Here is a 19,302-nt window from a genome sequence, read left to right as displayed (position 1 = left end):
ACCTAGTTAATAATAAATTACGGTTTTAAGGAAAATAAAGTCAAATTAAAATAGAGAAAAACAACAATAACTTGACGTCAGAATAATAAAATTGAATTAAAAATAATTAGAGAGATTAAAGAGAGTTTTAAGAAAACGAGAAGTTGGAAATACGTCAATAGGGTTTAAATTCCGGATGAAACATGAAATTCGATCTTCCCAAGTCTCACGCACAGACAAAGCCACAGCCTCGCTTTTTGAATTTGTCGATGATGGCAATGTAATCATCTGCCTTTATATGCGTCTTCCCTGTACGACCTTCCGTCTTCACTTCTCTAATCCAATTCTCAGTTCCAGTTCCAGTTCCAGGTTTCTTTCTACTCGGACGTAATCTCTTTAGTGTCTGCTTGAGTGCTAATTCTTTACCATGGCAAACTCGAGATCCTATACGATTTTTTGTTTTGGTTATTTCTTCAATTTTCCATAATTTCTCAGGAATCCTGATTGGGAATAAGTGAATTTCTTCCAATTAATCTGATTGCTGGATGTTTCCGTTATTTTGGCCTATTCGTTGATGATTTTTAATTTCGTTGCTTGTTTAGAATTTCTAGACCTTATAGTGAAAGGAAAATGGGGAGTGCTTCATCAGTGCTTACTCAATATGATATTGAAGAGGTTCAACGACACTGCGATAATCTATGTAGGTTTTCTCGCCTTTATCTTTTCCCTTGATGTGCTTTTGGTGTATTTTTGTGTTCTTGTGTATCTCTCAATTTCATGTGCCTTGGCTCTTAAAAATATAATAATTTAAAAAAATTGATGTGGCCCGGCAATGAAATTCAGTTTCCCAGCAAGAAATTGTGTCATTATATCAAAGATTTTGCCAACTAGATCGAAATGCCAAGGGATTTATATCTGCTGATGAGTTCTTATCTGTGCCGGAGTTTGCTATGAATCCGCTCTCTCAGGTATTTTTGTTTGACATTTAATACATGAAGTTCATACTCCATTCCATGTATAGCTTGTTGGGCTTTTACCCGGTCAAGCACCGGCAGGTTGACAAATGACAACTAAAACTGCTCTAATATTTCAGAGGCTGCTTAAAATGGTTGATGGTTTGAACTTTAAAGACTTTTTATCTTTCTTGTCTGCATTTAGTTCTAAAGCAAGCATGCAGCAGAAAATTGGACGTGAGTAACTACATTTGCTCTATCCTCTTTTTATGGTTGTTGGTGTTACTAGATTCATTCTGTGGTTTTCCATGGAAGTGAAATCTGGTAGTAAAGAAGAAAATGCCCTAACCTAATGTTTCTTTTGATTTGCCTCAGTTATTTTTAAAGTGTATGACACTGACTGTAATGGGAAGGTTTCCTTTGACGACATAATGGAAGTGCTGCGTGATTTGTCAGGTTCTTTCATGTCTGATAAGCAAAGAGAGGTATTCTCTAGAGTCAATACCTTTTTCCAGTTTGCATTTAATCCTACCACTTAAAAAAAATTAACATTCTACACCACTTAATCATTGATGAAATTATTTATGTAGTTGAATCACCTATGTACTTTGTCTGAATGGGCTTTTTAAAGAAGGATATGTTTCGAAAGTCCGCTTAAATCTTTAGTTAATGCTCCAAAAATTGTGAAATTCCATTACTGCTAGAAAGCTTGTGAAGTTTGGATACAAAATATGGAGAAGTGTCTAAGCTTCTAGAATTGTATTTTTCTAGGCTATTTAGTTGTGACCTTCTTTGGTTACTAAAGGAGTCAAGCCCCTTTCGATCTGAGCTTGTGATTTTGAAAAACATGGGAGAACTTGCTTACTTCTGGAAAGTTAGTGATTAGTTGAACTAATTGTTGCTTTTTGCACTAGAGATTCGAATATATTTGTTTAGGTATGGACATTGTGTTTAGTCCAAATTTCAATTATATGGAATAGAAATAGGAAGAAAATACAAATGAAATAGAAATTTGGATGAAAATAACATGGTATTCCATGTCCTATTCAAGTTACAAGTGGGAATAAAAATTATCACTGTGGAATTGAAGATATGTTGGAGTTGATTTTATTATATACCAAATATGTAAATTTTGACGAACTTCTAGATATCAAACAGCTTATATGTAAAATAAATAGGAATAAAACAGGGTTGAACTAAAAGCAACATAACATTGTTGACATGTGCGTTGTCTTGTCAAAAATGTCCAAGATGGTAACTTAAATTGTTTCAAATAAACTTTCCTGCTTTGCATTCTGAACAGATCTCAGTAAAAAGGGATCAACAGTAATAATCAAAATGAAGGAATGGCAGTGAGGATGCTCTATTTAGAATATGTACCCTTGAATTATCAATTTTTTGCGATATTTGGTGTATGCACTGAATATTTGAAAGACATTTTTAACTACTAAGTGGAATATTCTTAACTATTTATTCTTCAATATTTGGCATACAAAAAATTAAGTTGGTGTACAGGGAACCTCAATTTATGTGCAAAAGCATTTGACTTTCAAATGTCTGTATTCAATCGGTGACTAGTATCTTCTGGGTAGTTTTTAGTTCCTTCGTGCTTTGAAAAATCTCTTAGTATGTTATTCCTGATTTTTATTCTCATTCTAAAACTATGTCAAATTGTGACTGATAAAAATCAGAAAGTCTCTTATTACATTTCAATATTGCCATTTTAGATGTCTGCTCAGAACCAATAAACAACTGTCTGATAAGATTATTTTTAGGTTCAATTTGATTAAATGTTCTGCATTCCCTTCAGTTAAGGTAGAATTATAATGTTTATTCTTTCTTCCCCTTCCTTTTGTTTATTTTTAATCTCATATCATTCACTATAAATTTTGACTGCTGAATAGCATCAGTTCTTGGTGGCACTTGCACTTTGAAGAAAAATAAATTTTCCATATGACCTTACAACTTATGTTCTTCAAATTGCAGGAAGTCTTGAGCCAAGTTCTGAGAGAAGCAGGTTACACGAGAGATTCTTACTTAATGCTGGATAACTTCATTAAGGTGCTTTTTACTTTATAGTTTTTTTTTAATAGGTGTTTGGTTTGTTGATATTGTATAGAAATAATTAGTTTTGCAAATGAAAAAGGGCAAATATTGGCATTTAAAGAGAGGACTAGGAATGCTTCCTGAAGTGCTACCCAGCCTGTGAAAACCAGAGTGTAAAAGGTGGCAAACTCTTCCTTAATTAGGTTATGATGATCCAAGGTTGAGATAAAATAAGAAGATTTCTCCTAGTCTGCGCATTAGTTATTTTCCCTGTTGTTAAGTTCAAGGAATTCAAAATGGCTTTGCCTAGCTTGATAGATGTTTTTTCTTTTCATTTGGGTTAACACAGTTTCCTATTTGAATATGAACCAGGTTTTTGGCAATTCTGACCTAAAAATGGACGTTGAAGTTCCAGTTGACTAATCTGTTGTCTTAATTTGATGTGAGTTTGTGGTGATGGCGTGAAGATTCGGGGAAGTGCACCTATTATGGAATTGTTCATCTCCTGTTAGAAATACACACTTGTATAATTCCTCTATCCTATTGGCTGTGAATGATGAAGGACGAGCAATCTGTACATGCGAATAAGCATAAGTGCCTGTAAATGATTTCACTTGCTCTGTTGAATGTGGCTTTGCTGTTAATAACTTAATTCCTTTGTACTCAGATTCACAGATGTTGCATCTGTTTGATTTATGCAATTTTTGTCACGAGCAATTTCAGACAGAAGAATTCTGCATTTGCTGGGAGTTATCGGGGTATGATGTTGAGAGTACAGAGCATCAATCTTCTTTGTTGTCAAAGATCTATTTTGTTAAATGTTTTCTATTAGATGACTCTTTTTTTTAGAAAAAATTTTTGCGGGCTCGAATGAGTTATAAGTTCTGTGTGTATTTTATTAGATATAAGAATTTTTATCAAAAAGTTATATTAAAAAAAATCCCAATGTGCTTATTCAAAATTTGAACTTGGTTAAGGCTTCAGTTTGATTTCACAGACAAAAAAAGAAATGGAATAACTAGTGATGAAAAGGAATGAAAATTAATGTTAGAAGTATGTTCTGTATCTATCATAACAATTAAAGTAATTAGTTTGCACCTGTCCAAAGAGAAGAAAAGAAAAAGAGGTGGAAAAAGAAAAGAATTTCTTTTGAAAAAGGATTATATCATTATACAGTATATTGCAAGTGAACAGAGAAGGGTGAAGGGTAAGCACTTTTGCATTTATATCAGTTGCAGTAAGTTTGAGGCTGCTACTGTCGTGCTTCCGAGGTATGATAAATTCTGTATTTTCAACTGTTAGGTTACTTTTAGTCGGGTAGCATGACGGATTACAAATCTGATAGAACTTTTTTTATATATATAAAAAAAAAAGTACTATTGTTCGGATGTAGGATAGAATTTTTTGCAAGTTGAGACTTCTGAATGGAATATCTGAATTCTCTGCCTGAGTAATGCCGAAATCTGCCTCCTTAAGCATGTCAGCTTACTGATTTCAGTTTTCTTAAGCTTCCTCTTTAAGCAATCTCAGTAAGACAAGTTAAGAGTCGAAGAGGGTTTACCTGCAACTGCCTGGAAATTTCTCATTTCCAATAAAATCTCTGCCTTCAATAATTTCTCTTTTATCTTCACAGTCTGATGTATACACTCGATACTTTTTCTTCTTTGAAGACAAGCAAAGAAGAGAAATTTCTAAAAATGTTTTCTGTCCCAGAAACTGTGTCAAGAAAGCAACCATTATTTTTAGACTATGATTAGCCATCATTCTATCTTTTGTTTCCTTCTTTTCCTGCAATACTTAAAAAGCTTCTCAGTGTCATGACTTCTCTTTGCAAAATCTCTGTGAACAGATCAAATGGGAGGCCAATTTCCAAACATACTTGCTGTTGAATCTTTTTACTCGAAAAAGATTGAAGAAATTCTACACACTAAGGAGATGGAAATTGCCTCACTTGAATTACAACTTTCAAAGTTGAAGAATTTCCAGCTTGCAGGTAGCCATAATAAGCATATAAGCCACGATGGGTCCAGATTACTGACTGAAATATCATATGATTTTACTCATGGGCACACGGAGAAGGAAGGAACGAGAAGAAGAGAAAGGAAAATGCATCAATCCGTGTTGAAAGGAAAGAAGCTGCTAACATATTCAAGTTCAGATGAGCTTGTGAAGAAACTGGCTGTGAATTGCTCAAGCAGTAAGGTGTTCAGTGATTCTCCTAAGGGTAAGAAAGCTTTGCAGCCTTGCGTAGCCAGACAATTAGATGAGCGATTGAAGATTCTTGAAGAAGAAAATGAAGTCATAAAGAAAGCGTTTTTTGAAACTGAAGAGGAAAGAAAAAAGCTGGTGAATGACATATATCAGCAGTTTCAGACAATATTCAAAGACGAGGGACGGAGGCTTGATGGTGCGTAATTTCTTTCATCATCAATAATTGTTTTTTACTGGCGTTTTCCTAATATGGAAGACTCTGTAAAAACAATTCATGTTCATTCTGAACCTGGTTTTGATTTCGTCTTATAAGCCAATTAGATTTGATCACATTAGCAAAATGCGCTGCTTGTGCTCAGAAAATTATCTTACATTCATCTACTTCTCTCTATTTCTCATTTAATTCTGCTAAAAGTACTTGCTAGTCATTTTGGGACATTTGATTTGGATTTTTATTTAGTTTATCAATCATAAAGTTTTGGGTTTGGTTAAAAAGTTGATAAGATCTAATATAAACACACAGCAAAATTTTATAATCTGTAACAAAATTGTTTCGATAAGAAATGAAAGGTAACATACTCTTTCATGGTTAGTCAGCCAAACAAAAGAACAATGTTGGGTTTAATTTACTTTTGCAAATGAACTTACAAACATATTTCATAAATCAAAATACAAAAAAAAAATATTTATATTTAGCTAGTTTGATGTGGAAGTAAGCTACATAGGGTATTCAGGAGGTATTTTGATTGATTTATATATTTTTAAAGAAAATCAGCTTAGTTAATAAGCTAAAAGACACCAAGGATACTATATGTATTTTCTCTGTTTTTCCTTGATATGGCAGGGGAGAGATTACCAGACAGTATAAATGATTTGATTCCTAATATCAAGCAAATAGGAAAGATTGAAAAGTTTTATACACTGATCATTTTGGTATCCATGGATATATTCCTATTCAACAAAATTGATAACAGAATCTTTAGAGAACTTTCTGCTCAAACATTAAGAGTTAAGAACAAGTTTTGTTGATCTTTCAATTTTACAAACCAGACAGAACTGCGTACCAAACAGCTTATCCAAACCAGTTACATGAGAAGTTACATCAAATTTCACCTCTATAGGCTCCAGATCCGATTATAAGTTACATTAAATTTCACCTCTATAGCCTCCAGATCCAAAATAATCTCGTCTAGAACTTGCAATTGCCATACTCTTTTGATGTTCCAGTTTAGGACAATCACGGATACGATGTCCAAGCCCACCGCAATAAGCACAACCTTTCACTCCACTTGCATTGGTGATTGCATCCACATCTTCCATTGGATCATTAAGCTCTGCCAATACAGGGGGAATCCTTTGTTTTGCCTCTTGCAACAAGTGTTTTAAGTCGAGTAGCGTTGTCTCACTTTGGTTCTTGTTTATAAATGTGGTGGCTATTCCTGTCTTACCACATCTACCAGTTCTTCCAATTCTGTGGACATAATTCTCAATTTCTGCGGGCATATCATAATTGATAACATGTTGAATATCTGGAAAATCCAATCCCTTTGAGGCAACATCAGTTGCAACCAAGACATCTTTCTTCCCAGCTTTAAAGGATGAAATTGCGTACTCTCTCTCTTCTTGATCCTTGCCTCCATGAATGGCCACAGCCTCAACTCCTTTCAAGAGTAGATATTCATGGATATCATCCACATCAGCCTTGTTCTCACAAAATATCAAAACAGGAGGTGGAGTTTTCTGAAGGCACTCAAGAAGGTATACTATCTTTGCCTCTTGCTTGACATACTCAACTTCTTGAATTACATCAAGATTTGCAGCCCCGGCTCTTCCCACATTAACTACTACTGGCTTCACCAAGGCACTTCTTGCAAAGTTCTGAATTTTTGTGGGCATAGTAGCAGAAAACAGAAGAGTTTGCCTCTGAGCTTTGAAGTGGTCAAATACTTCCCTTATGTCATCTTCAAAGCCCAGATCAACTAACCTATCCGCCTCATCCAATGTCAAGTACCTTGAAAAGAAACGGGTGATTGTGAAAATTATATGAATATGTAAAAGAGGCAAAACAAATATATAATGCTATGAAGTACACCAGTTCTGTAAAGGAAGGCGATTACATCTTTTTTCTTGTATCAAATTCCATTAATAATTATGTGTACAAGCCAGAAAATGTCCAACAAAAGAAGACAAAAAAGTAAAGAGACATGTCTAGCTGATGTAGTAGAAAAACAAAGGAGACAAAAGAAGAAGCTAATCAGTCATCATTACATGATTCTAAATACTTTAGAACCCCGTAATACCTTTAGGAGATATTTAATATTTCCTAAAGAACTAAATACACTTAATAACACAAACAATCATAACATAATTACATGAACATTTCTTAATATTGTTATCCATCAATTGAAGGTCTTCCTATTAATGCCTTATACACAGTTCCTGAGAATATAACATCGAAATCCAAACATAATCTTTTGAAGGAAAAAAATGTTAGTATACCAAGGGGTAGATCAAAAAGCAAGTATGTACGCAGCACCGAAGTTTGTCATCAAAGCTCTTGATCAATGATAGATATGAATTTCGTCATAGAACAAAAAGTAACAGTTTGTTGTCAGTTCTAAATGTCAAGAGAACAAATCTAGCAGAGTATGCTAAGTGGCTTAGCATAATAAAATAGTCAAACTTAGTTGTGCTCACCTGCAATTGTCCAAATTCATCTTCTTTTTTGCTAGCATATCCTTCAACCTTCCAGGAGTTGCCACAACAATATGCACACCTCTCTTTACAACTTCCAATTGTGATCGCATATCCACTCCCCCAATACAAAGCAAAGGCCTCAACTCAAGATATCCTTCCTTTCTCATTGAAGCCAAAAACTGCTCCACCACTTCATAGGTCTGCCTAGCAAGCTCCCTAGACGGGCAAACAATTAAACCAAAAGGACCTTCGCCTGGGACAATAGGCATCATCATCTCCTCCTGCAATGCTATCATGATTAATGGAAGAACAAACACCAATGTCTTGCCTGAACCTGTAAATGCAATCCCAATCATATCTCTGCCAGATAAAATAACAGGGAGGCCTTGCACTTGAATTGGAGTTGGCTGCACAATCCCTTTTTCCTTGAGCTTATCCAAAATAGATTTGGGAAACTTCATATCCTTAAAATTTTTTATTGGTGGAGGAATCTCATCACCCTCAACAATAATATGCCATTGCTTACGAATCAAATCACGCTCTTTCTTGGACATTCTTCGTATGTGCAATGGAGGCTTCCAACCTGTCAACAAAGGCTCTTTATATGTTATTCCTTTTGCTAATTCACGAACAGACATGAGAGTTTTCCTGTCAGATAAGTGCTCGATCATCTCTTTCTCTTGCTGTACGATCTGCTCGGTCGGGCTGATTTCAGGAATTTCACGCTTCAGCTGAGATGCCTTAACAAGCAAGCTGGGTTTGGCCTCTGCGAGTTTGGCTTTCTCAGATTCATCCTCTAACACACTAGACTTCCCTTTACGCTGGAGTATCTTCTGTGCTTCTATTGCTCGGCGCTTTGCAACAGGGACATACTCAACGTAGTCATCATCTTCTTCCATGGTTTAATTTACTGCACTTTAATCACTGTGACAACCCAATAAACTAGTAAATAACCAAAACAATTATTGATATACATGTAAAAGGTTTAAACCATCCTCAATAAAAGAGACAAAGTAATAAATCCAAGAAAGCTCAGCATAAAAGAATAAAAGCTTCTTTTGAACCCAAGACTTCAACAGGCTTCGACATATATACAAGTCACCACACACTAATTCAATACCAATGAGTAATAAATTTGAACAGTTTTAAGTGACCTTGGTGAGTCATAGTGCTCTCCAAAAAATGATGATATCAATTTTCGGAAATTGGAGGGCCAATGCTTATGCTTTTGGCAGCAGGACTAAATACCAAAAATTAGCACTAGTCATAAAATACAAAGATTTGGTAAAACAAATGGTACAGAGATGAGAAGATATAATTCACTTGTCCTGTTTCAAATTAATTACTAATTGAGATCTATTTTACATGCATTTATTAGTGTTTGGAAATGTGTGAATCTGACATTCACCGCTAATGGAAATAAAATTTAATGATTACAAATACATTGGGATAGGAAAATAAATACACAAAAAGTAATTATCTGAAAAGACAAATGATCTCACATTTTTTGCTCTTTGGTGCTAACTCTCACTTGCTCAAATCGTTACTCCCTTGAGATTCCATTCAATTAATGGCTCCAAATCAAAAGACATGTCATGCAACATAGTTCGCATAGAGTCATAAAAATGGTCAAGCAGTATGAGCTATATCAAAAAATTTCGGGGGCCATCCACATTACTGATGAATACTCAAACTAACAAATATTATCAATGAAATAATCCTATCTCAATGACGCCCAATCATAATCATGTTTATTTTAGTATTCTACTTATTTAGTTGCGCAAGTATCAAGGGGTCATTCTGCATATTGGTTCAAGTTAAGATTTCCCCCAAAAAAATCCAATCAATCATGAATTAAAATGTTCAAGATACATAAAAAAAAACAGGGAAACATAGGCTTTCAACACAAAAAGTCAAGCACAAATTACCAGCTTTACGATGGAACAGTTAATCATTAACCTGACTACATTTTGATCCACTTGCAGTCATGTTATACAAAAACATAAGACATCCAAATTCTTTTAAATCAAGTAAACAATACACCTGTTTCACCATCTAAATCCTACAGGAAAAGGAAAAGAAACTGCAGCTTAATTCTTAGATGAGTCATTGCCCAATTACGTACGAACTTCGAGCTCAAGCATGACTCCTTTCTATCCTATCTTTATCCTTGCAGCCAGACTTGATTCAATCCTGCATTTCTACCGGCCCTAGAACTAGAACAGACCAAATCCTTCCCACAGTCGGCAGAAAGCATTGTCATGCAATAGTAAGAGAATAGTTATACCAAACCTAGCTTGGAAGAAATAGACAGGCCAAACTGATGCTCACTTCAAGTTAATCTGCCTGTTATTTTTTTTATCTCCCAAGACAAATTTGCACTTCTAATACGTGGGTAGGGAAAAGATATTGGAAATTTAATCAAGGGAAAGAAAAAGACATATTCCATCATCTAAATCTTGTCGAGAAAAGAAAGCTATCACTTGAACGGCTGATGTCACAACAAAAGGCGAAGCGAGAGGACTGCGCAAAAATATTTAAAATTTTAAACTTTATGGAGTCACCATTGAGTGATCCTACTGAAGGCGAGATCAAAAGCCAAATAGTACCTTAGTTCAATTCACAGATTAAGGTCCAAAATACTATAAGGTAGGAAAGGGTGAAACATCTATCCTGCAATGTAGACTAATTTCTCCAATGTGTTTTGCATGTATTTTATTTATTTCTAAACTAAAAGGTAGGCATGCGGCAATGACATTTATCTAGGAAAACTTTCACTAATTATAATAGAAAGCGAAAGAAAATAAATAAATAAGAAAGTAAACAAAGCAGAATATAAGTGAAAATTCCACATCATTCTCTGCTTAGTCAAGTCTTCCACCTTCATGTTTGGAGAATTTTCATGATTTATAATCGAAGGCCAACGGGCTAAGGAAATTATCCATTTACTGGCGATTCATAAGCAGTGGCTTGGTTAAGGAGACCCACCGGAGCCGTAGCAAAAGCGAGTCTTCATACGGCAATTGTCACTGCTTATGGACCCGAACTTGGGTGATCTATCCATGACCAGGATGAAACTTGGGTGAAACTAAGTGGAGATCCAAATTGACTAAGGTTGAAGAATCAACGGATGAGTTGTGGCTGGAGGTGAAATGCCACTTGAACCCAGAGCTAGCTAGTTCTCCCTAAAATGCGTTGAGGTGCAACAGTTGATTGGATATTTAGGGGTAAAATACTGTTTCGGTGCAGGCCGCAAGAGCAATACCAAATCGAGGCAAACTCTGAATACTAGATATGACCTCAAAATAACAGGGGTCAAGGTCGGCCAGTGAGACGATGAGGGATAAGCTTCATCGTTGAGAGAAAAACAACCCGGATCACCAAATAAGGCTCCTAAATGACTGCTCGGTGATAAAAGAAATAGGGGTGCAAAGACAACCAGTAGGTTTGCCTAGAAGCAGCCACCCTTGAAAGAGCGTGTAACAGTTCACTGATCTAGCGCTCTTGCGCCGAAGATGAACGGAACTAAGCGATCTACTGAAGCTGTGGGATGTAAAAATGCATCGTTAGGGGAGCGTTCCGCCTTAGGGGGAAGCAACCGCGTGAGCATTTTCTTTTTCTAATTTTTTGTGAATTTCATTTTTACGTTATCATATTTTCTCATTTTTTGTATATTATTATGCAAAAACATACAAGAAGCCAGGCATAAAGATTAAACATATAGGAAAAAAAATGCCATTTCAAACAATAAATAACAAAAAAGACTTCAAAATAATCACATTTTCACCAACTCTGCAAACAAAAATATGATGTATAGGCATTAAGGAATAAACAAGCAGATAGTAGTCTATGGAACTACGCTGCAAATGCTACAAAGCAAGCCTATATAGAAAGGAAAACCAGAGGCATTTATGAGAGAAATAACGTAGTTTTTCTTTGACCTCAACAGCAAGTGTTAAACAGCATGGATAAATCTAATATTTTGCCATTTTATTTGCTTTATTATATAGCAAACACGAACAACATGAGCAATATGGACACAGTACTAAAATGCAAATGAGAAAAAGCCTACATTGGGGTAGCTTAGAACTTAAACTTCAGACATTAGACAGAAATCAAACGTGATAAACATTCAAATCTGAATCATATATTTGCCAGCATAGCATATTCATTTTATACTCAGATTCGAAGTGTTGAATTGCATACATAGTCAGCTAATTTCCAGATACTCAGTATGCGGCTACTCTGGAAAGAAAGGAAGAGCTCGACTAAAATCCGCTGAAATTACCCAAAAAAGAAAAAAAGAAAAGAGAAGGGACTCGGGTTGTACCTGAGCCTCGTCTAACTTCTCCTCCAACCTCTATTTCTACCCGAAACACCACTTCCAAGTCGTCTTCTTGCTCCTGAAATCCCTAAGCCCCAAGTCTCTCCTTATTCTCCCTGATCGTTCCTACCGTTTTCTGCTCTCTTTTGGATTTTTTGTTTCCTTAACCTCGGAAGCTCTCTCAACTCCCCAAAAAATCCCCTAACCTCTGTCTTGGGCCTCGCCTTTTATGGCCGAAAAAGCTCCCACCACGTGCCCCGAATCAACTCTTCTCTCCTCTCAAGCCAAGAGTAGGTCTCATCTCCATCAGCTCTTCGAAGTTCCGATTACCTCTTTCTTTCAAGTTTAGCTTTTTCCTCCTTGGTGTCGTGCTTCTATCTCTTTGGCTTCCCTTTCTCTGCCTCCGCGTCTCTCTGCCCGAAGATCTACTCCTCCGCAGCTTTTCCTATCTCGTTACTTCTGTGCTTCTGTTCCTTTTTTTTTTTTTTTTTGTTCTCTAAAAAAAGGAGAGAAGATAATGGCGAAACCTAAACGATGTCGTTCCGGGCGTTCAGGGATAATCTACCGGACTCCTCTCTGCTCGGACTGTGCTTGATAGCTTGGGAGTGGGTTTTGTTTACTTTTGTTTTGGGCTAAAACTGAGCTGGGATTTTAGGCTGGCAAATCGGGCTTAGCTGATTGAGGGCCCACAAAGGGGAAGAATAATGATGATGATGATGATGATGATGATGATGTAATTCTAATATTTCAAGATCAAGGAATAAGAACTTAATCAAACAAAATTATAATATTACACATAAGACCACTATATGTGTGATTATAAAGTAGTACTATCTTGATATTTATTCCGATAAAAATATATACGTGTATTTACTTAATTCTATATTTATATATAAAATTTAAAACAACACGTTTGTTATTTTAAATTATTCATATGAATAAAAAATAAAAATAGAATAAGTAAAAATACGGAGATAACAATAATTATCAAATATATTTTGTTTCCCGATCTTAAATTTTTTTTTTTTTTTTGAAAAAAAGATGCCAATAAGATCGTATAATACAATAAATAAATTAATGCAAAGAAAATGAAAATACTAAATTAAACGAGACAATGATTTCAACAAAACAATAAAGTATAAATGAGTTAAAAAAAAGACAATAGTTTTTAAAAACTACTTACAGGAGAGACATATTGCAATTTTATTTTTACTACAAAAGAGAGATTTACACAGGTTTATATATGTATACATGTATATTTGTATAGATATATATATTAATTAAAGTCATATAAAAAAAAATTAAAGTCTCGTGCTTTTCATGCTCTTCCCCACCATTGACTTGACTCCTTTTTTTTTTTTTTAATTTTTTAATTAGATCACTAATTATTAAGAGATTAGTACCTCATACTTTTGTACAATAACTTATAGCATTATAAAATTATCTTGAAAAGTAATTTATTTCACAAAATAGGTTTGGGAAAGTATATATTTATTTATTAATTATTGATTTTTATTCGCATGAAATAAATAGGAGTAAACAAATAATTTGCTACTATATCTATGTTTCGTGGAAGTATGCATAAAATTTTTATCTATAATTGTTACCAAACTATTTTTTTCTTTATTATGAAATATAATTTTTTTTTAAAAAAATGAGGTCATTGAATATAATTCTTTACCAAATAAGGTACAAAATGTTAAGTTGATTATAAATTTAAAAAATAAAAATATATATACACAAATATATATATATATATATATAATTAAAGTCCAATTAAGGAACATCAAAGTCTATTGCTTTCCATCGACTTGACTCCTCATTAGCAACTTTGAATTGTAGTAGGTTATAACTTTTTTTTAAATATTTTAAATATTTAGTCTATTAGTTTAGTTGTAGAAAAATTTGTCCAAATTAATATGTTTAAATCTATTCTAATTTTTTTTTTCTATATTTATTTAAAGTAAAAAATACGTCAAAAATCTGAATTAATTATATGTAATTTTAATTGTAATTTTTACTAGTTTTTTTTTTTTTTATTAATACTAAATTAGTAATTGAATCAGCCTGAATGGATGATTGTGATTCTTTGTTGTTGATCTAACGGTCATAATTAGAGGAGCATGCATTGCATATACGTTAATACTGGAGGTAGATCAGCACTGCGTCTTCCATTTTGATTTGTTACAGAAGGAAAAAACGAAATGAGGTCGTGGTTGACGGTAGCAAACTGGGTGGTGATGCTACTGCTGATTCAACTCCATGGAGGCCTGTGTTGTTGGGAAGAAGAGAGATTAGGCCTTTTAGATATCAAGGCCTTCGTCAAATCAAATGGTGTAGATGCCATTGATCTTCTTCCTTCATGGCTTGATGACGATCACAGTGACTGCTGCAACTGGGAGCGAGTCACCTGCAACTCAACCACAGACCGAGTCACTCAACTATGGCTTGACAATCTCAACGAGGAATACGTATACAGCGACATTTGGTTTCTAAATTTTTCCATCTTCTTGCCCTTTAAACACCTCATGAGTCTGAATTTGTCCCATAACAATTTGTTCGGTTCGATCGAGGGTGAAGGTATGCATGTATTCACTTCCTTGAAGTAAGTATGCATTTTATCTGATATCTCCTGTTAAATTATAATACAAACTATATGTATATATATATATATATATTATAACAATTTAAGAATTACTATCAACAAAAAAAGTGATCTAATGGTTAAAATTTGTATATTTTAAAATTGATTGTGATCGATATATAATGTTTGATTTAATGAAACCTATAATCCCAACTTAATTTGAGTTAAGATTGGTATTACCCAATCTATTATGTTTTTGTACGAAAAAATATTTCAAAAGTTCTTTTAATTGAAAGAATCAAAACGCGCTAAGCATATGTTTGTTTTTTTTTTTGTTTTCTATTTGATAAGATATATTATAACTGTAATTATAATTAAATATATTTGTTCTATTTTATTTTTGAATTTATGAAATAAATTATATGTAGAAAATTTCACCACAACTTAAATTATATATTTATTAGAATTTATTTCATAATTTAAGCTACGTTTGAAAGGTTTCTTAATGGATAATGACATGTCCTGACATCTTTGATGATATTTTAATGGTAAGAATTTTGAGAAGGACGTTCTGATTTTCTGAGCAGAGTTGTCGGCATTGGAGAATTTGGAGGAGTTGGATCTAAGTCGGAATCATTTCAATGGTTCTCTTCTGCCACAAGGTAATACACAGACAGTGAGAGTTGTCAACAGTCACTCTGACATCTGCACATACTCAATCTGTATACATATATATATATATATATCTTCTACGACATCTCAACATGGTTTCGAAATATTCACAGATCCCTTGAGCTTTTCCAGATTTAGGAAACTAAAGCAGCTGGATCTGAGTCATAACCATTTTGGAAAAGAAATCTTCAGATACCTGAATCATCTGCTCTTACATCTCTATCCTTGAAGTTTAATTTCATGGGAGGACAACTTTCTAGCCATGGTAGGTATATCAATACATTTCTGTTGTTTACCTTTATTTCTTGTCTAGTTGTTGAGGGAGTAGTTTAAAAAAGTGATGATTAATTTCTGTTGAGTTTACTAGCAGACAATATGTTGCCAACTCCATTAAAACACAAGAAAGCAAGATTGCCGGATGGTTAATGGCTCTAAGAAAAGGTGTTTGGCAGTTTATTTCAATGAGGGTGATACCAAAGTTAATTATAGGTTAGAGTACTCTATGAGACAATCAAAAAAAATTTTATATATCCTTATTCTACATGGTTGTATATTTATATTTTTTTAACTTCAAACATTTTCCGAGCTTCATTTAAACTACGAAGCAATCATTTTATTACCGTTGGCTGTTTTCGAATTTATAATAAACTAAGAAGCAACCATTTTCTTTCTGCATTCTACATTGTCCGTAAATATATATATGTCTTTTCCTCTCGATTCCTGATGATATATCTTTTATATCCTACGAAAAACATTGTTCTCTGATGCAGAATTCAAAAACCTCAGCAATTTGGAGATGCTTTATTTGAATGGAAATGGCTTTAATGGACCCCTGCCAATTCTAGGCGAGTGAGATATTTTTTCTTCCTAAACTTTCTTGAAAAATTTTGTGTATTTATTGACAACATGTTTTCCTTTTGGTAGATATGATAACCTACAAAAACTTGAAGGTGTTAGATTTCGACGACAATCATTTCAGTGGGAACATTCCTCCAGAAATTGGAGAACTATCTTCTCTTAAGGTTTTTTCTGTGTATAGTAACGAACTTAACGACTCTCTACCTATCCCGGGTAAGTATCAATTAGCATTATTTCGGTGGGAACAATTATGTTACTAACGCAGTAACATGTAGTTAGAGAAAGTTGCTAATAAGGTTTTTAGAAGATGTGATTAAATTGAGTTCTCTCTGCAGGTTTATGTTCACTGAAGCATCTTGAAGAATTAGATCTTAGCTGGAATATATTTCAGGGGAGCCTTCCAACATGCCTGAATAATTTAACATCCCTTAAGCTTTTAGATCTAACTCAAAACCAATTTACAGGAAGCATTCCTTCTTCTTTAATAGCGGGTCTCGCATCCCTTGAGTACATAGATCTAAGTCATAACCATTTTGAGGGCTTGTTTTCATTCAGCTCATTCGCTAATCACTCAAACCTTGAGGTGGTTCAATTGGTAAGTGATAATAGCAAATTCGAGGTTGGAACCGAAGATCCAGATTGGGTTCCTTCATTTCAGTTAAGGGTCCTTGTGCTGTCTAATTGCAACCTGAATAAGCTCACTGGTCAGGTACCTACATTCCTCTTCAACCAGTTCAACTTGCTCATGGTTGACCTATCTCACAATAATTTGACAGGAAGCTTCCCTAGTTGGTTTCTCCAGAATAATATTGGACTACAACGTTTATATCTAAGAAATAATTCTTTCACCGATCAACTTCAGCTATGGCATGTTCATTCTATAATTTACTTGGATATCTCAAGCAATGACTTGAATGGACGACTTCAAGAAAATATTGGGAAGCTTGTTCCACACTTATTATATCTTAATCTGTCAAATAATGCTTTTGAAGGCAGTCTTCCATCTTCAGTTGGTGACTTGAATGAATTGGAAGGATTAGATTTGTCCAATAATAATTTTACAGGAGAAGTCCCCAAGGAATTGATCATAAATTGCACAAGGATCTGTGTTCTAAACTTAAGTAACAATAAGTTCTATGGTGAAATATTTTCTTCTCACTTTAACTTGACTTCGATTACGTCTTTACATTTGAACAACAATTTCTTCAATGGAACTTTGTCAAATGCAGTATTACAATGTCCAAGTTTGAAGGTATTCGATGTTGGCAAGAATTGCATGTCAGGTAAAATTTCGAGATGGTTGGATAATATAACAAACTTGGATATCCTTTTACTAAATGATAATTTTTTTGAAGGTGAAATTCCATGCAAACTGGGTAGAAATAAATTCAGAGGTACACTTGGGTTGGTAGACCTATCTCACAACTCTCTTTCAGGGTCTTTACCTTCATGTTTAAGATTAGAAATGGTACAACGTATAAATTTACAAGGAAACAATCTCAGTGGACAATTACCCAAAGGTCTTCTTAACTCTTCCACACTGTTGATGCTGAACATTAGAGATAATGGCTTTGTCGGCAGCATTCCTGACATAATTACAGTTCCGAACTTGCGGGTTATGCTGTTAGGAGGAAATTACTTGAGTGGTACAATTCCTAAAGCTTTATGTCAATTAAGAAAGATAAGCTTCATAGATCTATCCCGCAACTTTTTAAGTGGGTCAATTCTTCATTGCTTCAACAATATCGCATTCGGAAATCTAGTGACTGATGATCGTATCTTTAAACTTCAAGGTATTATAGGCGATTTTTGGCATTTTTCATATTACAAATTCAAAAGCCTATCGTATGATGTGCTTCGCCATCAAGTTGTTAGCCCGTATACTTCATATTATTTACAAGATGAAGTTGAGTTTATTACGAAAAATAGGTCCAATTCCTACGAGGGAGACATCCTCAATTACATGTCAGCATTGGATTTGTCTTACAACAACTTAACAGGTGACATCCCTGAGGAACTAGGATTGCTGTCTCAGATTCATGCACTGAATTTGTCTCACAATCAACTCACTGGTTCTATTCCTACAACATTCTCAAACCTTAATAAGATAGAGAGCTTGGATCTTTCCCACAATAACTTGATTGGAGAAATCCCTTCAGAGTTGAACAAACTTCACTTTTTGGGAGCATTTACTGTCGCGTATAACAATTTGTCGGGAAAAATTCCTAATGGTCCAGGACAATTAGGGACATTTGAAAAAAGAAGCTTCGAAGGAAATAAATTTTTATGTGGATTTCCATTGGAGAAGAAGTGTGGAAGTAAAAATCATTGGAATCACGTAACCATATCTTCGTCGGATCAAAGCGGAGAAAAATGGCTAGAGAATGATTGGTTGGTCTTCTTTGCAAGCTTCTCAGTAGCTTTTATTATATTTTTCTCTGGAGTTATTTCTGTTCTTTATATTAATCCTTATTGGCAACATAGATTTTACGAGTGTATTTATTCATATTATTATTTTGTTTGTGATACTTTTTACAAGTTCTTTTGTGTACTTGTATGATAGCAGATTGCGAACACTAGCTACCGATGTTGATGGTTTAGTTTTTCCCATAACTCTTGATATCTTTGTTTCTGTTTTTTGAATTACTGTATTCGGAGAACAAAAATAAAATTATATTTTACAGTTCAAAACTTTCTTCAAATTCTCAATATCATTTCTAAATTTTATTGAACTTGTTTGTGTGCCAAAATTCTTCCATGCAATTTTTTATGGATGTTATATGTATTTACTGTTGCAAATATTAGGTGAATAAAATGTTTATTATATATATATATATATATATATATATATATATATACGGTGCAAATTGCCTCCTGCCTGCAGCAAGAAGTATAATTCACAAAAAGAAAAAGAAAAAACAAGAAAAAAGAAAAGGAATGATTGTCACTTTCCTTCCATGTTTTCTCCTTCTCTGCGA

General features: G+C 34.2%; 4 protein-coding genes across 12 annotated transcripts; 3 read left to right on the top strand and 1 right to left on the bottom strand.

The window, feature by feature from the left end:
- Positions 1-132: 132 nt before the first annotated feature.
- On the top strand, positions 133-3,644 carry LOC110821098 (uncharacterized). Of its 5 annotated transcripts, none has more exons than XM_088220999.1 (8): positions 133-342; positions 582-679; positions 871-947; positions 1,073-1,169; positions 1,308-1,417; positions 2,919-2,993; positions 3,079-3,158; positions 3,351-3,644. In XM_088220999.1, the coding sequence occupies exons 1-7, from the start codon at positions 176-178 to the stop codon at positions 3,139-3,141; spliced, it is 687 nt and encodes a 228-aa protein (XP_088077125.1). In that variant the 5' UTR covers positions 133-175; the 3' UTR covers positions 3,142-3,158; positions 3,351-3,644. The 5 variants fall into 5 exon arrangements, with proteins under 5 accessions (XP_088077125.1, XP_021906521.1, XP_021906519.1 ...); XM_022050829.2 differs by having other exon boundaries at positions 135-348; XM_022050827.2 differs by having other exon boundaries at positions 140-342; positions 823-947.
- Positions 3,645-6,167: 2,523 nt separating this feature from the next.
- LOC110821042 (DEAD-box protein abstrakt) lies at positions 6,168-12,753 on the bottom strand. 2 transcript variants are annotated; one of them, XM_022050740.2, is made up of 3 exons: positions 12,217-12,753; positions 7,887-8,810; positions 6,168-7,200 (listed from the first exon to the last, which is right to left on the bottom strand). In XM_022050740.2, exons 2-3 carry the CDS (start codon positions 8,783-8,785, stop codon positions 6,336-6,338), a joined length of 1,764 nt encoding a protein of 587 aa, XP_021906432.1. In that variant the 5' UTR covers positions 8,786-8,810; positions 12,217-12,753; the 3' UTR covers positions 6,168-6,335. The 2 variants fall into 2 exon arrangements, with proteins under 2 accessions (XP_021906432.1, XP_088077124.1); XM_088220998.1 differs by lacking the exon at positions 12,217-12,753 and adding an exon at positions 9,389-10,887.
- A 1,572-nt stretch (positions 12,754-14,325) lies between these two features.
- On the top strand, positions 14,326-19,074 carry LOC110821144 (receptor-like protein 14). 4 transcript variants are annotated; one of them, XM_088220991.1, is made up of 6 exons: positions 14,326-14,790; positions 15,382-15,456; positions 15,599-15,731; positions 16,237-16,311; positions 16,391-16,537; positions 16,660-19,074. In XM_088220991.1, the coding sequence occupies exons 3-6, from the start codon at positions 15,707-15,709 to the stop codon at positions 18,882-18,884; spliced, it is 2,472 nt and encodes an 823-aa protein (XP_088077117.1). In that variant the 5' UTR covers positions 14,326-14,790; positions 15,382-15,456; positions 15,599-15,706; the 3' UTR covers positions 18,885-19,074. The 4 variants fall into 4 exon arrangements, with proteins under 4 accessions (XP_088077117.1, XP_088077116.1, XP_088077118.1 ...); XM_088220990.1 differs by having other exon boundaries at positions 15,580-15,731; XM_088220992.1 differs by lacking the exons at positions 14,326-14,790; positions 15,382-15,456; positions 15,599-15,731 and adding an exon at positions 15,740-15,955 and having other exon boundaries at positions 16,660-17,607; positions 17,680-19,074.
- Positions 14,415-15,695, top strand: RPP27 (resistance to peronospora parasitica protein). The gene is made up of 3 exons (XM_022050876.2): positions 14,415-14,790; positions 15,382-15,456; positions 15,580-15,695. Exons 1-3 carry the CDS (start codon positions 14,415-14,417, stop codon positions 15,693-15,695), a joined length of 567 nt encoding a protein of 188 aa, XP_021906568.1.
- Positions 19,075-19,302: the final 228 nt, after the last annotated feature.

The sequence above is a fragment of the Carica papaya genome, chromosome 5 (genome assembly GCF_054855325.1).
Source record: "Carica papaya isolate Zhongbai chromosome 5, ASM5485532v1, whole genome shotgun sequence".
Lineage (NCBI taxonomy): Eukaryota > Viridiplantae > Streptophyta > Magnoliopsida > Brassicales > Caricaceae > Carica > Carica papaya.
Note: the sequence above shows the minus strand (reverse complement) of the source record. Positions and strands in the feature narration are given on the sequence as shown.

Coding starts and splice junctions, on each gene's coding strand:
- LOC110821098 (XM_022050826.2), top strand. CDS start 176: ATGAAACATGAAATTCGATCTTCCCAAGTCTCACGCACAGACAAAGCC. Junction 349..581: donor AGTTCCAGTTCCAGTTCCAG/GTTTCTTTCTAC, acceptor TTGCTTGTTTAG/AATTTCTAGACCTTATAGTG. Junction 1,418..2,918: donor TGTCTGATAAGCAAAGAGAG/GTATTCTCTAGA, acceptor TTCAAATTGCAG/GAAGTCTTGAGCCAAGTTCT.
- LOC110821042 (XM_022050740.2), bottom strand. CDS start 8,785: ATGGAAGAAGATGATGACTACGTTGAGTATGTCCCTGTTGCAAAGCGC. Junction 7,201..7,886: donor ATGAATTTGGACAATTGCAG/GTGAGCACAACT, acceptor TTTCTTTTCAAG/GTACTTGACATTGGATGAGG.
- RPP27 (XM_022050876.2), top strand. CDS start 14,415: ATGAGGTCGTGGTTGACGGTAGCAAACTGGGTGGTGATGCTACTGCTG. Junction 14,791..15,381: donor CGGTTCGATCGAGGGTGAAG/GTATGCATGTAT, acceptor TTTTCTGAGCAG/AGTTGTCGGCATTGGAGAAT. Junction 15,457..15,579: donor TGGTTCTCTTCTGCCACAAG/GTAATACACAGA, acceptor AAATATTCACAG/ATCCCTTGAGCTTTTCCAGA.
- LOC110821144 (XM_022050875.2), top strand. CDS start 15,892: ATGGCTCTAAGAAAAGGTGTTTGGCAGTTTATTTCAATGAGGGTGATA. Junction 16,312..16,390: donor TGGACCCCTGCCAATTCTAG/GCGAGTGAGATA, acceptor TCCTTTTGGTAG/ATATGATAACCTACAAAAAC. Junction 16,538..16,659: donor CGACTCTCTACCTATCCCGG/GTAAGTATCAAT, acceptor TTCTCTCTGCAG/GTTTATGTTCACTGAAGCAT.